The 22,603-nt window shown below is 36.6% G+C and overlaps 1 protein-coding gene across 1 annotated transcript in view; it reads right to left on the reverse strand.

Annotated features, from left to right (window-relative positions):
- Window positions 1–22,603, reverse strand: part of snx25 (sorting nexin 25) — an 83,690-nt gene that overhangs the window by 6,794 nt on the left and 54,293 nt on the right. The window contains 9 exon segments of the mRNA NM_001163293.1: window positions 149–310; window positions 2,361–2,474; window positions 3,498–3,638; window positions 3,866–3,997; window positions 6,601–6,765; window positions 8,049–8,324; window positions 13,780–13,911; window positions 17,036–17,226; window positions 22,139–22,209. Of these exon segments, the coding sequence (NP_001156765.1) occupies window positions 149–310; window positions 2,361–2,474; window positions 3,498–3,638; window positions 3,866–3,997; window positions 6,601–6,765; window positions 8,049–8,324; window positions 13,780–13,911; window positions 17,036–17,226; window positions 22,139–22,209 (1,384 nt within the window).

The following is a 22,603-nucleotide window of genomic DNA, read 5'->3' on the forward strand; positions in this document are numbered from 1 at the left end:
GTGTGTGTGTGTATGTGTCTTTTTGAGTGTGTTTTGTAGATACCAGTGTGTGTGTGCTTGTATCTATGAGTGTCCGCATGGTATATAGGTTTGTTTTGTCTGCGCGTATCTGAATGCGTGTTTGTGTGTGTGCGTGTGTCTGTCTGACCTCCTGGTGTGAGAAGAAGTCTCCCGGCAGCCTCTCCAGGAAGGAGGCGAGGGAGAAGGAGGATTTCTTCTGGATGTCGATGACCTTCAGGTGCTCTGGAGATGGGCTGAGAAACGCATACAGCGCCTCGCTCTGACACATGCGCTCATCCGTCAGCACTTTCTGCACACACACACACACATAAACACACTCAAATATCACACAAACACAGATGCAAATACAACCAATAAACAATCCTTTTGAACATTACTAGCTCAATGTAAACCCACAGTGAAAAGCTTTGATTCTTCACTCTCCAGCACACTGTACAGATTCACCAGGCCTTCAGATACAACACACACAGACACACAGACACAGACACAGACACACACACACACACACACACACACACACACACACACACACACACACACACACACACACACACACACACACACACACACACACGCACACACACGCACACAAAAGCCTCCTGCAGCTCTGGGTGTCTGAGTTCTCGCTTTAAAACCTTTGGTCTTTTCTAGGAAATGGTTACCAGCAGAGACGTACAGAGGCATGCTGGGAAATAAGCTCTGTGAGATGTGTTTAAGGTAGGACTTTGGAAACGAACACACTGATAAAGCTTTTGACAGATAGGAAAGTTTACATTCTGCTTCGAGCATGTGGAAAATAGAGCCAGTATGAAATAGTTTGCACTTAAAGGGACAGTTCACCCGAAAATCAACATTTACTCACACAAGTGGTGGTAATTTATGGATTTTTTTCTTCTGTTGAACACAAAACAAGACATTCTGAAGAATGTTGGGGAAAGTAGGAACTTAAAACATTAGAGTTTCTATTGATGTACACTCACTGGCCACTTTATTAGGTACACCTGTCCAACTGCTCGTTATTGCAGATTTCTAATCAGCCAATCACATGGCAGCAGCTCAATGCATTTAGGCATGTAGACATGGTCAAGATGAACTGCTGCAGTTCAAACCGAGCATCAGAATGGGGAAGAAAGGTGATTTAAGTGACTTTGAACGTGGCATGGTTGTTGGTGCCAGACGGGCTGGTCTGAGTATTTCAGAAACTGCTGATCTACTGGGGTTTTCACGCACAACCATCTCTAGGGTTTAAAGAGTATGGTCCAAAAAAGTGCAAATATCCAGTGAGCGGCAGTTCTGTGGGCGCAAATGCCTTGTTGATGCCAGAGGTCAGAAGAGAATGGCCAGACTGGTTCCAGCTGACAGAAAGGCAACAGTAACTCAAATAAGCACTTGTTACAACCGAGGAATGCAGAAGCGCATCTTTAAACGCACAACTCTTCCAACCTTGAAGCAGATGGCCTACAGCAGCAGAAAACCACACCGGGTGCCGCTCCTGTCAGCTAAGAACAGGAAACTGAGGCTACAATTCACACAGGCTCACCAAAACTTGACAATTGAAGATTGGAGAAACGTTGCCTGGTCTGATAAGTCTCGATTGCTGCTGCAACATTTGGATGGTCGGGTCAGAATTTGGCGTCAACAACATGAATGCATGGATCCATCCTGCCTTGTATCACCACAGTGTACTCATCTTCTGATGGCTACTTCCAGCAGGATAACGCACCATGTCATAAAGCGTGAATCATCTCAGACTGGTTTCTTGAACATGACAAGGAATTCACTGTACTTAAATGGCCTCCGCAGTCAGCAGATCTCAATCCAATAGAGCACCTTTGGGATGTGGTGGAACGGGAGATTGGCATCATGGATGTGCAGCTGACAAATCTGCAGGAACTGTGTGATACTATCATATGGAGCAAAATCTCTGAGGAGTATTTCCAGTAACCTGTTGAATCTATGCCTTGAAAGATTAAGGCAGTTCTGAAGGCAAAAGGGGTCCAACCTAGTACTAGTAAGGTGTACCTAATAAAGTGGCCGGTGAGTGTATATTGTTAGGATAAGAACATAAATGGCTAAGACAACTATTTGTAAAACTAGTCTGAGGGTTCAAAAAAAAATTAAATACTGAAAAAAATTGAAGTGCTTAGCAATGCATATTAAGTTCTGGTATATTTACAGTAGGAAGTTAACAAAATATCTTGATGGAGGAACATGATCTTAACTATAACAGCAAATCTGCCATTTTTACTCATACTGTGTATTTGTGGCTATTGACTGGTTTTGTGGTCCAGGGTCACACTTTATGCAGGCATTCATAAGCATCTCAGCAATGGCTTTACCTGTAAAAATGCGTTGAGTTGATTTTTGGATTTGTCAAGGAATTTTTGGTCGATGGATTTGAAGGGCAGCTTGCTGAGTGAGGGAAGCTGGACCTTCTTGAGTGATGGAAAACACTGAGAGAAAGAAGCAGAGAGTCAGTTAGTGTGTGTTCAGTGCATGATCTGCATCAGAATAATAATGTTCAACAAATACATTTTAATGTTCTATTGGTATGGTTTAAAGCGCACAGTACAGGTTAGTGTTGTCACAATACTGGAATTCGATACCAATTGGTACAACAATTTTAAAAACATGCATTTCTCGCAAACATTTGAGCGGCATTTGTTCATGTGTTTAACAGAAATGACTGTGATTGGTCATCAGTTCACCGAACTCACCGCTTTTTACTGAGTGTAACCACAGATATAGGACACTGGAGCGTTTTAAAGTCACGTCGATCAGCTATAAGCTGACATACGGGCATGAACATTGTTCCTGTGTCTGTGGTTACACTCAGTGAAACAGATGACCTTCACAGCCAATCACAGTCATTCATGTGAACACAATGGCAAATCAATAGTTTAAGTACGTGCTGAAATGTTAGCAGGAAATGAGGGTTTTTAAAATTACAGTACTGATTGGTATCGAATTCCATTATCGTGACAACACTAATGCAGGTGCCCTTAGAGAATGTCTCAATCCACTTCTGCTTTTCTAAGGGCGGGAAAAAATATTCCTTATTCCCTTAATGAGTTATTATTGGTGAGTTTTGACATAATGTTCTGTAAACCAATCACATTCTCATCTCTTGGCAGGCAAGATGTTGCTACAGGTGAACATGCGCTACAGGTGAATTGAGTTGCGTAAATTGGCAGTAGTGTATGTGTATGGGTGTTTCCCAGTGATGGGTTGTGACTGGAAGGGCAGCCGCTGTGTAAAACGTATCCTCAAATAGTTGGTGGCTCATTCCACTGTGGCGACCCACTGATAAATAAAGGGACTAAGGCGAATTGAAATGAATCCGGGAGATATAACAATACGGGAGATGAGTGTGGAATATGGGAGACTCCCAGGAAAAACCGGAGTGTTGGCAGGTATGGTGTTTTTTACCATGATCCAACTCACACACACACACACACACACACACAGGTCAGTACCTCCGTCAGCTTCCGGTGCAGAGCCTGAAACTCGATGAGCTTCCTGCTGACGGTCCAATGGTTATTCTTACAATCGTCTTCTTCTGACAGACTCACGGCTACGAAATAACACGCCATCTGCTCGCCATTCTCCTCAGAGGCCTGTGACACACACACATGAAGACGCTGACTTCAAAACTATGTAAACAGTTCTATTTGAACGCACATGTGCTTATATAATTAAACCTAAGCGTATTCATGTTCATTTTAAACATGGCATCGTTAAACAGAAATGAACACATGTATTTCTGTGTTAATATTACAGTTTATATTGATTGAGCCAAACTTATTTTTAGCCCTTGAAGGCCAGGAGCGCTACTGATATGCACCTCTGCGGTGCTGACGACGGCTCGCCACGTGCCCAGGTTTTCACACCAGCAGTCAGTCCGGGAGATGTGCAGCTCCAGGTCACTGTGCTCCTTCTCCATGGCACTGATTTCATCCTTCAGGAGCGACACAATCTACAAGAAGGACATTTTCATGAGGCATTCGTTCATATATCATCTAATAGATCAGATGGTGTATGAACTTAAAAAAAAAAAAAAAAAAAAAAGTAGATTTTAATGTGTTTTATAGAAATTGATAAATAAATGAATATTGTAATATGCAAATGCAAATAATGTAAAAAAAAATGTATATATATATATATATATATATATATATATATATATATATATATATATATATATATATATATATAAGTATATGTATGTATGTATATATATTTTTTTTTTCTCAAATATTTATTTAACATTATTTGCAAATGTATTACAATATTTAATTATTTATTTATCAATTTCTATATGTCAGCTGGAACCAGTCTGGCCATTCTCTTCTGACCTCTGGCATCAACAAGGCATTTTTGCCCACAGAACTGCCGCTCACTGGATATTTTCTCTTTTTCTGACCATTCTCTGTAAAACCTAGGCATGGTTGTTTGTGAAAATCCCAGTAGATCAGCAGTTTCTGAAATACTCAGACCAGCACGTCTGGCATCAACAACCGTGCCACGTTCAAAGTCACTTAAATCCCCTTTCTTCTCCGTTCTGATGCTTGGTTTGATCTGTAGCACATCGTCTTGACCATGTCTACATGCCTAAATGCATTGAGATGCTGCCATGTAGTTGGCTGATTAGAAAATTGCGTTAACAAACAGTTGGACAGACGTACCTAATAAAGTGGCCGGTGAGTGTATATTTTTAAGTTTTTGTAATAAGACTTTTAATCGAATGATGATATTTTAATACATTTAATATCATTACTGGGGGCAAATATTAACTTAATTAAAAGAATACAAAGTCTTTTTGATCTTTAACTAGTCAGTAGTGCATCTAAAAATGGAAAATGGCAAACAGAAAACAGGTCATGCAGACGCTTCCTCTGCAAACCACATATATATAGACTGGTGTAGATGAAGACTGATAAATCACTGATAGACGTCTAGCTTTATCTACATCAGTCTGCAGTAGTAATATGTGGTTATGAAATAAAGTTCAAACCAATATTTTTTTCAGCTAGGTTGGCCGTTTATATTTAAGCCGCAGCTCATTTTAACCACAGTCACTAAACTGAGTCATTACTTCTGATACTGTCTCAGTTTTCACAGTTGAGTATCAAGCCGCTTATCAAATGCTGGAAGTTTTGACTCTTGATAAGACAGAATTAAACATTAATAATTATAGCTGCCTCAACATAATGCTTGCAATGCAATTTAGTTCTATGTTTTACCGACTCTCTTATTAAATGTATTTATTTATTTGTTAAACGTATAGAAATGTAATTTATTTGATTATTTCCCTACTATGGAAGTACATTTGTAACGTCAGGTTTCTGCATACCATCGGTTTTTATCGCTTCACCAACATTTTCTAGACTTAAAAATAGACTTTTTGATACTCAGACATTTATTTTATAACACCGGATTCACAGATGAATTGATTCACACTTTCTAATATTATTAAACTTAAAAAGTATTTTAAGAAATTGATCCTTATATTTAGCAATTTAGGACAAAGTCACAATTTATTATTCAAAGCATCCTCTTAAAATAAATGCTGCTTTTGCTTTTCACAAATAGTGAGAAGGAAACTTGCATATCAGAATGATTTTTAAAAGATAAGGTGACATTTTTAGACCACCGCTATTTCAAATTTCAGATCATTTTTGTTTTTACTGAAAGAAGATAAAATGTCGACCTTTTGGAAGCCTATATTGTTTCCCCTAAATGTACAAATATCCTAATTTACAAGCAAAAAGAGCTTAATATTAGGATTGCACAATTAAATGTGTTGATTAAAGCACTCAATTTAGATCAGATTTGTGCTTTGCAGGTTTCAAATTTGATCTTTGACCAATCACAGATATATCAGCAGTCTGTCTGATGCACAATGAAGGACCAGTGTGAATATTATACAGTGCATCTGCAAAGTATTAATAAAGCTTCACTTTCCCCACATTTTTTTATGTTACAGCCTTATTCCAAAATAGATTAAATTCACTTTGCAGTACATCTCAAGCTCTATCAGGTTGGGTGGGAAGCGACTGTGTACAGCCATCTTCAAATCTCTCCAGAGATGTTCAATAGGATTTAGATCTGGGCTCTGGCTGGGCCACTTACACAGAATGTCCAGAGTGTAGTTATTTCCTCAAAATTCTACACACAATTCCCTGACAATGTGAAAAAGTTGAACCACAGGTGAACTCCAATGAAGCTGCTGAAACATCTGAAGAATGATCAGTGGAAACAGAACATACCTGAGCTCAATTTAGAGCTGCACGGCAAAGGCTGTGAATACTGATGCACATGTGAGTTTTCAGGTTTTTTATTTTTTAATAAATTTGCAACAATTTCAAAACTCTTTTTTTTTTTACATTGTTATTATGGGGTGTTGTGTGTAGAATTTTGAGGAAATAAGTGAATTTACTCCATTTTGGAATAAGGCTGTAACATAAAAAGTGTGGAAAAATTGAAGCGCTATAAACACTTTCCGGATGCACTGTAATGATCTACTCAATATAAAAGTGAGAATATTCCAGATAGCTCAGACTATAATCTCGTGTTTACCTTTTTATCAGGTCGCGGTGCATTCTGGATCGAGCCCAGGGCTTGCCGTTTGTATTCCAGTCTCTCGTACAGCTGGTGGAGTTTGGTGGCAGCGTAACTGGCCTGTTCATTGATGCCTTTGCTGCCTTCATCCAGAGCCACGTCTCCTCCTTCCATCACCTGACCCTAAACACAGAAATATAGCAAAAAGTGACATGTTTACCTTATAACTTGCTTTGGTGCCGAGATTTAAGCTCAGTCTCTTTCAGATTGTAGCTAAAGTTTTTTAAAAAATTATGAAACAAAATTTTTGCCTTTATGTTTATGATAATAATTAAAAAATAAATGTATTATTTTAATGTTACATAAAGCATGTGTTTTACAAAACCTGGTTGAGCTTAAAATTGACAGAAAATCTAAGCTGAACATCTGAACAAATTATCTTCACATTTGAATTTGATATCTCTAAAAAATGAGCAACATCAGAAACAGTTTGTTTGACCGCAGTACCAGACATCACCACCAGATGACATACAAAATATCTTCCACTTGTGAGGAATATGAACCATATTTTTTATCCTTTTAACAATGTTTATTAAAGTAGACATACAATTCCAAAAATAATATGGTAAGTTTGGTGGTATGTTTTTTCATTTAGCCTCTAAAAAACATCTAAAGTCATCTTTTAAAAAATTACATTCGGATTGCTGTAGCAAAGTAATCCTTTACGACTCTAACGAGTATCCTTGTTGCAAATGAATAAATAGTTGTTGCTCAATAATATCTATCAAAAATCAATCACCAGAGACTAGAAACTAAAAATTTTAAGCTTTCAAATGACACACATATACAATTTTTATGAATAATTTATGTTTAGACAATATTACATTTAGTATATATTATAACCACACAATATTATGATTAAAAATGGTCCCACAAGTTGTAGGATGACACAGTAAATGCGTTTTAATCTATTACTCTTCCTACATGACAAAAAACAAAATAACAGTGGTGCAATAAGTATTTAGAAGTCTTATAGTTTGTCGTGATTAGATTAGAATTTAATTGCAAAAAGGTGATGCAAACTTAACAGTTAAGGAGTTAAAAGACACTAATTAATATTCTTATGATGTTATTCTACAGGAGAAAACGTTAATGTATCTCCAAATACTTTTAATATTGTCTGTGTTAAAAAAATGCTAGGCTATTTATGAAATCCAGGTCACGGTTGTCATAAAAGGTAATATTAGCTAAAGACACCAAAACCACTGTTTGTTCCAGGCTGTAAACACTTTTTTTCTGTTGTGAAGTTTGGCATTTTAACATGGAAGTCTATGAGATTAACCTCCTTTTGTAGCCAGCCTCTAGTGGCCAGTTAATGCACTGCAGTTTCAATCACGTCCATATTAGCTTCACGAGGAATAGCAGATTTTGCAGATTTATTTGGATGTGGAAAGTGTTAAACTCACAGTGTCGTCTTTCTCCTCGCTGCTGGACTGTGAGCTGCTCCTCTGCTCCTCTCGTTTAATCAGCCGCTCGTACAGGTCGCTTACTAGGAATGATGGGTAATAACGCTCCTTCATGGTCTCGTACACGTCTCCCTGGATCCTGTGAAACACGTCTGTGCCCTTGTTCCCCACCAGAGTCTGCTGGATCTCTTTATACAGAGCTTTCTCCACCGGGATCTCCCTGCTCTCTACGAAGAAGTTCTGGTAGATCTCGCCCACCAGTTGCGGCACTTCATTCTGCACACAATAACCATTAATTATGCGCATTTTAGAATATTGCATAAAAAAAGTTTAAAATACACATGAACAAAAAGCTCCTAAATGCTAAGACTAAACGTGGCCCATTTATCCATATGATAAATAAGATGCTCTATCAGTACGCTAGTAATAAATCCACACTGTGCTTTAAATGGATTTGGTCTTCAAAGTTCTGCATTTAATCGACAGATTCACCTTCAGATCCAACCAGCAATAAACAAATGGCTAATTATAAGTGTTTGGTGCTGTTTCATGCTCAACTAATGCTAACCGCTAATAAGCTACAATAACAACAACATTAAACAGATTGTTGCGAATCTGCTATGGCACAGAAATTAACCAAATGTGCCACGTTTCAGCCATCCAGGAGAGCTCATTTATTTATTAGTTTTCCTTCAGGCATAGTCTCTGATTTATCAGGGGTCGCCACAGCGGAATGAACCATCAACGACTCTTGCATATGTTCTACACAGCGTATGACCTTCAAACAAAACGGATTTATTCGCAAAAAAGTGATGTAAACGTAACAGTTAAGGAGTTAAAAACCCCTAATTATTATTCATATGATGATTTTCTACTGGAGGAAACGTTACTTCGAAATACTTTAACTAATGTATGTCAAAAACAAAGCTGGGCTATTTATGAAATCCAGGTCACGGTTGTCATGAAAGGTAATATTAGCTAAATAAACAAAAACCACTGTTTGTTCCAGGCTGTAAACACCTTCTTTTCTGTTGTGAAGTTTAGCATTTTAACATGGAAGTCTATGGGATTAACCTCATTTTGTAGCCAGCCTCTAGTGGCCAGTTAATGCACTGCAGTTTCAATCACTTTCATATTAGCTTCCTCTGATTTGTCAGGGGTTGCCACAGTGGAATGAACCACTAACTACTCTGGCATATGTTTTACGCAGCGTATGATCTTCAAACAAAAAGGATTTAATTGCAAAAAAAGATGTAAATGTAACAGTTAAGGGGTTAAAAAGCCACTAAGTAATATTCATGTGTTGATTTTCCATAGGAGGAGTTGTTAATTACTTACAAATACTGTAACTATAGTCTGTTTAAAAAAATGCTAGGCTATTTATGAAATTCAGGTCACAGTTGACATGAAGATTAATATTGGCTAAATACAACAAATCCAGTTTGTTCCAGGCTGTAAACACATATTTTCAGTTGTGAAGTTGGGCGTTTTAACATTGAAGTCTATGAGATTAACCTCCTTTTGTAGCCAGCCTCTAGTGGCCAGTTAATGCACTGCAGTTTCAACGACTTTCATATTAGCTTTATCTGATTTATCAAGGGTTGCAACTACGGAATGAACCACCAAATACTCTGGCATTTGTTCTATGCATTGTATGATCTTCAAACAAAAAGCCTTGCTTTTATTTAGCAAACAGTATACAATATTCCGCATGCCTCAGAGAAGTTGTTCAGCATCAATAAACTTTCCGGGAACCACAGAGTGATGGAAATAACGGATTCAATCAGCTCCAACACTGCAGGCTAAGTGGCGGAGCCGGTAATTGCTAATTTAACACAGCTGGACATAATGGACTGAGACCATTATACATTAGCCTGAGTGACGTGCTGATACGCTTTCAGACGTTTGGTTTCTGTGGCCCGGAGTTACTTTCTGGATGCAAGTGGCAGCAAAAATGAGCAATTAGTGAATCTGCAGATGTGGAGAAACCGGAGATCGTTTTTCAGATATTACTAGCCAGATTTGGCAGTTAATTGTTTCTCATGGGGGCACATAAGGTCATTTTTTATGTCAAGTCAGTGATTTTATTGGCATTCGAAATGTCTGTTTCTCCAAGCTGAATTAGCTACTGCTTTCTGACTGACACCGCAGTCGTGTGGTGCTTTAATCGCAACGAATTTACAAGTAGGGATCAAAAGTGGAAGCTGTTAAAGGGTCACGAAACACCAAAACACATGTTTAGAGCTGTTGACAGTCGTATGTGTCCCACACTGCTAAAAACACTATTAGAACACCTATATTTCACTAAAAAGTGTAAATTGGTTGTTTTTGCATTATTTCAAGCAAATTCGTACTTTCGGTTTGAAACGAATGTTTGAAGCTGCGTCACGGCCATGAGATCTTAGCGTGTATTCCAGCGTGCAGACTGGACGTCTGTGCCAGAGTGTGTCTTATTACGTCTTACAGTGTGTTGCATTAATGCATGAGTAAGGCTTGGTTCAAACCAATCAGCGCGCTCTATTGTGCAACTTCATTAATATTCATTACTGTCACAGTGTTTAGACGACAGAGACGCCACGTTGTGTTGGCAAAACAAGCGTGAAGTGTTGCTTTTATAGTTTGCTGCAGTTAGGTTTTGTTTTCATTTTCTCTCTGTCAGCGCAGCTGGAGTCACGCGTGAATTAACAGTGTACGCGACGCTCGACAACAATAACTTTCGTGTCTGAGGAGGAACATTGTTTACCCAAGAGCTGTTCTCATCTGCAAACGCTGAGATCCGGATTCGCTTGTAGTCTCCTCTTTATAAAGACGCGGCTCTAGTTGCTGGTGATTGTCCTGTCTCTACAGATTTGGTAAGTGAGCGACCAGTGCTCTTTGTTTATTCAGTTTGTTCGTATCGAATTAAGTTAACTATTGCACTGAGTGTAAACATGTTAGCACCACAACCAAACTATAACCTCGTGTTGGATTTTGTGACCGGAATAACACACACGGCTTTCTGACGCTACCTGCCGTGTGCATCTAAGTTTCTGGGAAATGCTGAGGTTTTTTTTTTCTCTCATTCGCCGTGCGATATCAAACATTGCATGAAAATACACGCTTAGAGCAGCGCCTCGAATCAAATATCTCGTTTGTCGCGAGGGGCATGAATGAATTCCCTGAATGAAAGAGCCAAACTGCAGTTAAAGTCCACCATTTAATAGTTTGGCAAATAATTCGACTACAGATGTCCATGTAAACACCGTCACTTTCTCCCGTGTGTGTGTGTTTTGACTCTGAAAGTCAGCGCGCCCAAATAGACACTCCCACACCAAGCCTCTTATCTTCCTCCGACACTCCCCCCTAAACAGAGCTGGACACGCCCACTTTTCTGACTTTTTCCAAAGTAGAGGTGTAAAACACCCTGCTGAAACGAGGGGGTTTCATGGCCCTTTAAGAATAAAAAAAAATCTAAAATCATGTAAACCTTTGTGATATGCCATTATTATGGGATAAACTACACTGTTATATAAATGATACAGATACAAATAGAGTAATCATTTCACTTCTACAACAAGTATCGTACAAGTTATGCTGAGTTCAGACTGCACGATTCCCCAATTTTGACTCGCTAACATGTTTTGAGAAATCGCAGACAAATGGCTGAAATCACAGGCAAATCGGTGCTCGTTCACGTGAGTAACAAGCGCACAGTGTGAACTATCAAAGATGCAATCTGAGAGAATCACCGATGAGATGCCGACATCTGTGAGATATTTGCCGTGCTAAATATCTGGAGCTGTCGGCGATTCAGATCATGTCATGTAAAATGTGTTCTGATTGAATATAACATCTGCGATCACCTATAGCCAATAGGAGAGCAGCATCCTTTAGTATGGGTATCTGCAGGCCAGCTGGAGGTTGGGGGAGAGGTTAAAAGTGCTTATTTTCAGGTAATTTGGACCCAAGAAATGGAGGAAAAACTGCAATACCACAACCGGGTCAAAAAAGAAAAAAGTTGAGGAGAAATTGCTAATTTCACTTCAAACCCAGGTAATAAGTAATATAAGTGCATTTTCTACCGCTCTAAAGGCTTCTTTCTCATTATGTAGTTAACAACCAAAGATTTACTACATGACCTTCTTGCATGTGTTTGGTTGTGAGACGTAGTTTGGACAAAGTGGTCGGCGATTCTTCTATGTCGCCAATCCATCCTACAGTGTAAACACAGAACCGACAGACTGCTAACCCAGATAGTCATGCAGTGTGAAAACATCTGTGACACGGCTACTTTGAAATACGTGCAGTCTGAACTCGGCATTATGTAATCTAATTCTTAATAACAAATGATTAAATTAAATACTATTGTAATAACTGTCCCCAAAATGGCTATTATTACAATAAGCAATATAAATAAATGTGAAAATATTCACTAGTAAATGATTTATTTAAAAGTTATTAAACATTTGCCAAAGTTGCTTGTTTGACTAGTAAAATTACTATAAAACAGATATACATACACACAGTTGAAGTCTGAATTTTTCGCCCCCTTGTTTATTTTTTTTCCCAATTTCTGTTTAACGGTGAGAAGATTTTTTTTTAACACATTTATATTTATAATAGTTTTAATAACTCATCTATAATAACTGATTTATTTTATCTGTGTCATGATGACAGCAAATAATATTTGACTAGATATTTTTCAAGACACTTCTATACAGCTTAAAGTGACATTTAAAGGCTTAACTTGGGTAATTAGGTTAACTGGGCAGGTTAGGGTAATTAGGCAAGTTATTGTATAACAATAGTTTGTTCTGTAGACTATCAGAAAAAATCTATAGCTTAAAGGGGCTAATAATTTTGACCTTAAAATGGTGTTTAAATAATTTTAAAAGTGCTTTTAATTTTTAGCCGAAATAAAACAAATAAGACTTTCTCCAGAAGAAAAAAGAGGAAGAATACTACTTTTATATATATATATTTTTTTTTTATTTGAAATTCGAGACAATTAAGTATTTAATAAAGGGATCTGTCCAAAAAGTTTATGAGACATTAACCTATGATCACATATTTTGAAAAAAGGAAGACTCTCCCCTTTATCTGATTTATATAAAGAAATCTGTGCAAACAGGTTTAATTGTGAACGCCAATATGGTTTGGTTTCATATTTATGTAAAAGACCACTATAAATGTATCAGAATGTTGATTTGCAATATCATGTACTGTGGGTAATTATTTATTTGAATTATTTTTAAAGTTAATTTTTTATTTTATTTTTATAACTATTATTATATTTTATTTATTTATTTATTTATTTATTTATTATTATTATCATTATTATTATTAATATTTTTCATTTTGCTATATTTGCATCTATTCCTGTTGTAGTTGTATTTTAATTTTATTTGTTTGCTAATTCATTTCGGCTGCAATGTTCAAAAATAGGGGGGTGGGGGGGGGATTACAACCTTGATTGTACAAACTGTTTTGTTAAAACTTAAGAAAATAATCATAAATAAATGTTTAAAAAAAAGGCATATTGTGAAAATTTCCTTGCCGTGTTAAACATCATTTGGGAAATATTTCAGAAAGAAAAAAGGGGGAATAATAATTCTGGCATCAACTGTATGTATGTATGAATGTATGGATGCATGTATGTATGTATGTATGTGTATATATATATATATATATATATATATATATATATATATAAAAAACAGTCGGACTTGGCTGTATGTGTTCAGCTTCAGACCTTGTTGGCCGTCTTGAGCATCTCCACCAGCTCCCAGAAGCTGATGAGAGCCCTCTTGTCCACACGCTCCATGTAGACGCGGAAATGATCCCGATATACAGAGTTGGACATGATCTCCTCGAACTGGAGGATCTATGAGAGGACAATAAACACATGAAGAGATGCTGTTATTATCATATATACATAACATGACGATTTCTAAATGACCCATTTTTTCCAGGTAGCATAAGAGAAGCCCTGTTTGTCTAGTACTCGATGACGTTTACAGTATGATCATGCAGTGATGTTTAATCTCCACACACTGAGGTCTATGTGCTCCGGGTCGCATCAGTATAGGGACATTCAGAGCCGTTTGTGTATGACGGGACGCCTGGAGCTACCATTACAACAACAGCAGGTCATATGAGCAAAACTCAGATGCAGAAAGTCAAAACATTTTCTTTTTTAGTCAAAACATATTTCCATACTTATGTCATGAAACACAAGAAGACAGAACAATATGAGCCACTATATTATTCACCTTTCTCTGATCTGAATACTGTTTTTAACTCAAACCCACATCAAAATGCAAAACTGATTTGATGTCAAAACCTGGATATCCACACAATGATGGCCTTTTGACCACCAATATAATGATTTAAATAGTATCATAATGTCAGAAATTTGTATTATTTAATTCCGTATTTACACTTGATTATGTATACCTACAATTCATGTAAATTAACATGAGAATCTAATATTTGCTTTAAATAACAAGGCAATAAAGCTGCGGTCACACTGCACTTTTGTCCCCATAAACTTCCATTCATAAGCACACAATTGCGTCAGACCGGAAATGCAGGCTTGAGCAACAAGTTTCGCAGCTCGCTGCATTGGAAAGTTCAAGCTTGGTGAACTCTGACCTGCAAAATAACATTGCATGATTACGTGGGACTAATCGAAGATCCAAACATTACCTCTCTGTACAGGAATTTAAAACATGGAGCAATCGCTCGCTTTATAAAATGGCTAGTCATCTTGTTTGATCCGGCCTCTTTTCACAGCCCCGTACGACAGAATTTCGCACGCACAAACTTTAGTGTGACCGCAGCATAATCGATTACAGTTTTTTGACGTCAATGTTAGATGTCAATTTGATGCCGTTTTAACTTCAAGGTAGTCGACTGACATCAAACCGTTTCGCATTTTTGATGTGCTCATTGAGTCATTTCTTTATACATTTTAATTGCTTTGAGCTTTTCAAATTTCCCATTTTAGCTAACACAAGCCATTTATGTTACCATTTTCTTTTATTATTATTATTATTATTTAAATGTGTATATAGTTGACATTTTTTGGTACTTATTTTAGTCAATTTTGTAATTGTGTTTGACTAGGTAGCTGCTTTATATTATACCTCAGTGTGTAGGAAAGCTACTTGTGTTAAACATCGAGCATGTAGTTTTCTAATTATAAGCTATAATAATTAGGTATTAAATGTTTAGTACTTCAGTAGCTTAGTATATTAAAGGGACAGTTTACCAAAAAACACTATTAAAGAGATGAAAATGATGACTGAATATTCTGTCATTTACTTGTTCTTTACATGATGACACACACAAAAGAAGACATTTTGAAGTATGTAGTAAACCGGTAACCATTGACTTCCATAGTATTTTTTTCACACTATGGATGTCACTGGTCATCTGTTTTGGTCAGCATTCTTCACAATATCTACTTTTGTGTTCAACAGAAGAAATACACTCATAAAGATTACTTGAGGGTGAGAAACGGAGTAATTTATATACTGTATTTTATGTGTGAACTATTCCTTTATTTACTCCCCTCAGGTCATCCAAGAGCTTTTTTTGATGAACTGTTCCTTTAATATATCATCCTACCGCAGCTTCATATTGAATTTGATATGTGTTTTATATTGGTATGCACTTCAGTTTGTAGAAAAAACTACTTGTAATAAACTTTGAGTATGTCGTGTACCAATTATGAGGTGTAATAATTAGCTATAAAAACTTTTTAGTACTTCAGTTTACCAAAAAAAGAAAAGAAAAATCACTATTTAAGGGATAGTTCACCCAAAACTGAATATTCTGTCATCATTTACTTGTTCTTTACTTGTTGAAAACAAGAGAAAGTATTTTGAAGTATGTTGTTAACCGGTAACCACTGATAGCCATAGTATTGTTTTTCACACTATGGACGTCGGTGGTCATCTGTTTTTGTTCAGCATTCTTCACAATATCTTCTTTTGTGTTCAACAGAAGAAATACACTCATAAAGATCACTTGAGGGTGAAAAGGATGAGTATTTTACTTATTTTGTGTGTGTGAATATCCCTTTATTTACTCCTCTCAGGTCATCCAAGAGCTTTTTTTGATGAACTGTTCCTTTAATTAATCATCCTACAGCAGCTTCATATTGAATTTGATAAGTGTTTTATATTGATATGCACCTCAGTTTGTAGAAAAAACTACTTGTAATAAAAGAAAAATCACTATTAAAGGAATAGTTCACCCATAACTGAATATTCTGTCATTTACTCGCTCTTTACTTGATGACACACACAACAGAAGACATTTTGAAGAATGTTGTAAACCGGTAACCATTGACTTTCATAGCATTTGTTTTTCACACTATGGACGTCGGTGGTCATCTGTTTTTGGTCAGCATTCTTCACAATATCTTCTTTTGTGTTCAACAGACTTAGAAAGATCACTTGAGGGTGAGGGTGAGTTATTTTTGTTTCTGTGTGAACTATCCCTTTATTTGCTCCCTCTCAGGTCATCCATTTGATTTGATTTTAGGTGCACTGTTCCTTTAATAAACCAACCTACAGTAGTCTCACGTTGAACTTGATATTAAAGAGATAGATTAACCAAAACTGAAAATTCTGTCATTATTTACTAACTCTTTACTTGTTGAACACAAAAGAAGATATTTTAAAGAATGTTGTAAACCGGTAACCATCAACTTCCACAGTTTTTGCTTTTCCCACTATGGTCACCAGTTTTTAGTCAACACTCTTCAGAATATCTTCTTTTGTGTTTAACCTAAGAAAGAAACTCATAAATATCGCTTCAGGGTGAGAAAACTGAGTGTGTTATTTATTTTGTGTGTGAACTATCCCTTTATTTACTCCCCCTCAGGTCATCCAAGAGCTTTTTTCCAAACTGTTCCTTTAATAAATCAACCTACAGCAGCTTCATATTGAATTTGATAAGTGTTTCTTTGCTATCAGATGGGTCATTTTCTCCAGTACCCGTTGGCTCTGAGGCCCGTCTCCTTCCTCCTGGCCTCCGTCCTCCTGCTGCTCATAGTTTGGTCCCCCGAGGAGCCGAATGCGCTTCTCGCACTGCTTCTTGGCCACCGTGAGCTGGTTAATGTAACGCTTCATGTTTCTGGCACGTAACAGATCGGCCTTCAGCGCTGCCGCCTCTTTTCCTTTACTGTCTGCAGAAACACAGAGAGATGTGTAATCTCACTAGGCCTGTCACAATAGACAAGTTGTTTTTTGTGATATATGGTCACAAAAATACTGTGATATAGTGTCATTATAGTCATTTTTAAAACCTTTTTATGCCACTATGTGATAATACAACAGCAAATTAGGGACAAAAGGGACAAACTTTCATTCTTAAATCAGAATGAGCTTTATTTGCTAAGTGTACACAAGGGATTTGTTGTTCGTTTTAAAGGGACAGTTCACCCAAAAATAAAATTCTGCCATCATTTACTCATCCCTCACTTGTTCAAAACATCTGAGTTTCTTCTGTTGGACACAAAAGTAGTTGTTTTGACGTCTGCTGGTAGCTGGCACATAATGACCTCCATAATCCTGGGAGTTGGCACCTCAATAGTGTTTTTTTCCCCACTATGGAAGTCAATGGATGCCAAAGAAAAATATCTTCTTTTGTGTTCAACAGAAGAAAGACACTCATAAAAAGCACACGAGGGAGAGTAAATGATTATGCATTGTTCATTTTGGTGTCAACTATCCCTAACTATCCCTTTAAGGTTGTTTAGATGCTGTAAATTGATGTTAATGTAAATGTCCTAATATAAACTTAGACAGTGGTGCTGAATGTAAATGTACTTTTATAATGGTTTTAATGTTATCTGTGGATGTACGTCATTTTGCGCTGTAACTTTTCAGATATTTTTTAGAGTGCTGGTTGTTGGGATCCACTGACTTCCATAGTAGGACAAAAAATACTATGGAGGTGAATAGGTGCCAGCTACCAGCATTATGGACAGGGTTCATACACATTTTAATACTAAAATTCCAGGACTTTTGCATGACTTTTCTAAAACTTCCGGGTAAATATTCATGACCATGTTTCATGTAATGTCTACGTATATGTGGTAAATAAGAAAAAAGTATTACAGCATATCAAAAAAAAATGTGACAATCTATGTAAACTGTAAAAAAATCCTGGTTGCTTTAAATTATTAAGCTAAATCAAATTAACCTCATGAGTCCATTGAACTTATATTATGTTAAACTGACTTAAAACAGCTTGTGTAACTTTTAAAAGCAAGTTATAACATTAATAACTTATAACATATGCTGTCAGGAAAATTGATCATATCATTTATTTACTGTGTAGTTTATGTTTATTTTTTACCTGTAAAATAGTTTTTAGAAAATGTTTAGAAATGTTGGCTTGTGTCTTCACATGACTAATTAGCGTTTAGCACCCACATTACCGTACCTCTGTAGTTAGAGTTTGTTTCTGGATATGACACTCAAATGTATCTTGCATTACGATGAATGCAAGTGAAAGAGAGGTGAAGCTGAAACTGCAAGCTGCTTTTTGGCCCACACTGAGAATGTCACGTGAAGGGATAGACATCGCAATTGTATTTGAAATTTACCCAATATTATCATCTCAAATATAGTCAAGTTCACTGATATTTGTTAAACAAATTTCCAGGACTTTTCCAAAACTTTTTGGGTTTGTTTATTTTTCCAAAACTTTTCCAGGCAGGCCTGAAAAATGCTGTCAAAATTCCATGACTTTTCCAGGTTTCCAGGATCGTATGAACCCTGTATGGAGGTTAATAAGTGCTTTCGTTTGTGTTTAAGTGTTTGCGTTATTAAAAATATATATTAATAAAATAAAATATTAATTATATAATAATAATTATAATCTAAAAAAAAAAGAAAGAAAAATTATGTAAATATATTTACACACAAATAAACACACATGACCATGCATTCATAAAAATCTGTAAAAAAAAAGCTATTAAAAATCTTATTATTAAATCAGAGGGTTGCCATTCTGGTAGAAAATAAAATAAAATAAAAAACATTTTAATTAATATTTGATCTCCTAAGTTCCCAGAGATGGGTTGCGGCTGGAAGGGCATCCGCGGCATAAAAACTTGCTGGATAAGTTGGTAGTTCATTCTGCTGTGGCGACCCCGGATTAATAAAGGGACTAAGCCGACAAAAAAATGAATGAATGAATGAATGAATGATCTCCTAAGGTGGGGGAAAAGTTTTAAAGATTTAAGCACCACCTTTCACTGACACTGTATTAAAGCCATTTCCTCAAACAGCTTGTTTTTCTGCCAGTAGTTTCAGTGAATACCAAAACACATTTAAATTGATCGTGGAGTGTAATATGTGTAGGAATCAGCCGAGGTGTTTTATGGGCTGCAGTAAATGTCACAATCCAGTGTCTGCATGCAGAGCCGCTCGAACACGAACAGTGCCTGACTCACTGCAATTACCCATCAGCCCATCAAACAACACACACAAATACAGCACAGCTTCTTCAGATAAACATGAGCAAACGGAGAAGCTGTATTGGATGTATTATTGGCATATTAACATAACTTCTTCAGTTTAGTGCAATATTCTGTGTTAGCTGCTGACAGATTTTTGTTTACATTCAAATTGTCCATCATGAAACTCTTCAGATCATTATACTCATTCCACATGGATGTTTTTGGAAATGGGCTCATTTTATGATTGCCCTGAAAAGTTTGACCATCTTTAAATCCATTCAGCCGATCTCCGGGTCTGGCAAGAGCACTTTAAGCTTTGTTTAGCATAGATCATTGAATCGGATCAGATGATTAGCATCTCTCTTAAAATTATTACTATTTTTTTTAAATGGTTAAACTCAATTCACACAGATGTTTTAGGAAATCGGCTTGTTTTACAACTCCCACAACAATTGAGTTTTTTAAAAATCCATTCAGCCGATGTCCGGGTCTGCCGGGAGCACTTTTAGCTTAGCATAGATCATTGAATAGGATTAGACCATTAGCATGTCTCTTAAAAAAAAATAAAAATAAAAATAAATAAATAAATAAATAAATAAATAAATAAATAAATAAATAAATAAATAAATAAATAAATAAATAAACGGTAAAACTTAATTTACACAGGTGTTTTTGGGAATCTGCTTATTTTGCAACTCCCACAACAATTAAGTTTTGACATTTTTTAATCCATTCAGCTGATCTCTGGGTCTGGCGGGAGCACTTTTAGCTTAGCATAGCACAGATCATTGCATCGAATTAGACCATTAGTATCTCACTTAAATCATTATTATTTTTTTTAAATGGTTAAACTCAATTCACACAGATGTTTTAAGAAATCGCCGTGTTTTACAACTCCCACAACAATTGAGTTTTACCGTTTTAAATCCATTCAGCTGATCTCGATGTCTGGAGCACTTTTAGCTTAGCTAAGCGTAGATCATTGAATCAAATTAGACCAATTGCATCTTGCTCCAAAAAAAAAAACAAAATGGTAAAACTCAATTCACACAGGTGTTTCTGGAAATCGGCTCATTTTACAATCACAACAATTGAGTTTTGACATTTTTGAATCCATTCAGGCGATCTCCGGGTCTGGCGAGAACACTATTAGCTTAGCATAGATCATTGAATCGGATTAGACCATTAGCATCTTGCTTTAAAAAAAATGGTAAAACTCATTTCACACAGGTGTTTTTGAAAATAGGCTCATTTTACAACTCCCACAACAACTGAGTTTTACTATTTCTGAATCTATTCAGCTGATCTCTGGGTCTGGCGGTTGAACTTTTAGCTTAGCTTAGCATAGTCCATTGAATCTGATTAGACCATTAGCCTCTTGCCTGAAAACAAAATAAAAAAAAATGGTAAAGAAATGGTAAAACTCAATTCACACAGGTGTTTTTTTTAAATAGGCTCATTTTACAACTTTTGAAATAGGCTCATTTTACAACTCATTTTACAACAAGCCAGATGATAATATGCGGGCCCCAGTTAAATAACTAAGCAACAGCGCTGCATAATATCATTGTACCCGCTTCAGCCATTGTTCAGCAGCAAAATTCGTTGATTATTACGCCAGAATGAGTGTAGAATTCCTAGTCATATTAGTCTAGACCAGTGGTTCTCAAACTGTGGTACGTGTACTACTAGTGGTACGCAGGCTTCCTTCTAGTGGTACGCGGAGGAATGAAATATGTCATGTACATGCTACATATATTTCAAAATTTATCAAAAATGATGTATATAATATGCCATGACATATAGCCTATATTTCTGAGGTAATCCGTCACGTTTTTTTTAACTGTGCAGAGTTGTAGCTGCTTTACTGGGCCTACTATACGCTACTGTACTTCAATACTGCTCATTTTGGTGGAACTTGGAGAGACAATTTTTTTCTAAAGTGGTACTTGATGAAAAAAGTTTGAGAACCACTGGTCTAGACTATAGCAACGGTTCATTTTCTGTCAGTCTTAGTACACAACGCACAACAAAACAGTCAAGCTTTAAGCAGGAATATTATAAAAACTCTTTGTTTTGTATTTTGAGCGAGATGCTAATGGTCTAATCCGATTCAACTATCTATGCTAAGGTAAGCTAAAATGCTCCCATCAGACCTGTAGATTGGCAAAACGGATTCAATAATGGTAAACCTCAACTGTAATGCTAGGGAAGTTGTAAAATGAGCACATAAAAGTGTAGTGTTCCATTAATGCTTGATGGAGAGTGTGTCTGAAGCTTTGCTCTGATGCAATCATCATAGACAGTGAATCAGATCCAGCTTGGACTGTGACACAAAGATGACAAAGAAGAAGTAGGGATAGTGTTCATAATAATACACTATCTATTCAAACAGTTTCAGACGAGTTAAAACAGGACAAAACATAGCCTTTTACTTCCCAATGATGACGTACATTTTGATAACATTATAAGTTAACCTGAGAGAACAGTACAAAGAAAACAAAAAAGCCAGTTCATGACCCTGTTAAGGCAAATTAGAAAACAGGAAAATAAAAATGGAGTGCCCACACTGAGCTTAAAAGATCACCAACGTCAAAATGACTGTCTGATTCGTTGAAGATCATCTTACCCTTCTGTCTCTTGAGCTGAGGAATACTGCTGATGGTGGTCGCCTGGATGATCTCCACAACTATCTGATACCTGCAGAAATACAGCATGATATTTGAGTGACTCTGATGCATGGACATATACAAGATATTACAGTTTTTTTTAAGAAAACATTGCATATGTTTGCTAGAGCTTTGTTTTACAATTGATCAAATGTTCTGATTGATTTTAGCATCCAAATTAACCATTTTGGGTTCCAAAAAACTACCCAGAAACCTCTAAGAATGTTCTCTGTTGGTTAGACTGGGGAGTTTTGTTTTTTGTTTTTGGAAGTAGACAGAAAATTCCCTCTGGGTTAGAAGAATATTCAAGGAATGCTCACTCAATGCTCACACAATGCTGCAATATTCTGAGTATGTTGATTTAGTGTTACCTAAAAACCTACAGATAATATTCCCAGAATATTCTTACTTGGTTCCCAAAAATT

This window comes from Danio rerio, chromosome 14 (genome assembly GCF_049306965.1).
Source record: "Danio rerio strain Tuebingen ecotype United States chromosome 14, GRCz12tu, whole genome shotgun sequence".
In the NCBI taxonomy this organism is placed as follows: Eukaryota; Metazoa; Chordata; class Actinopteri; order Cypriniformes; family Danionidae; genus Danio; species Danio rerio.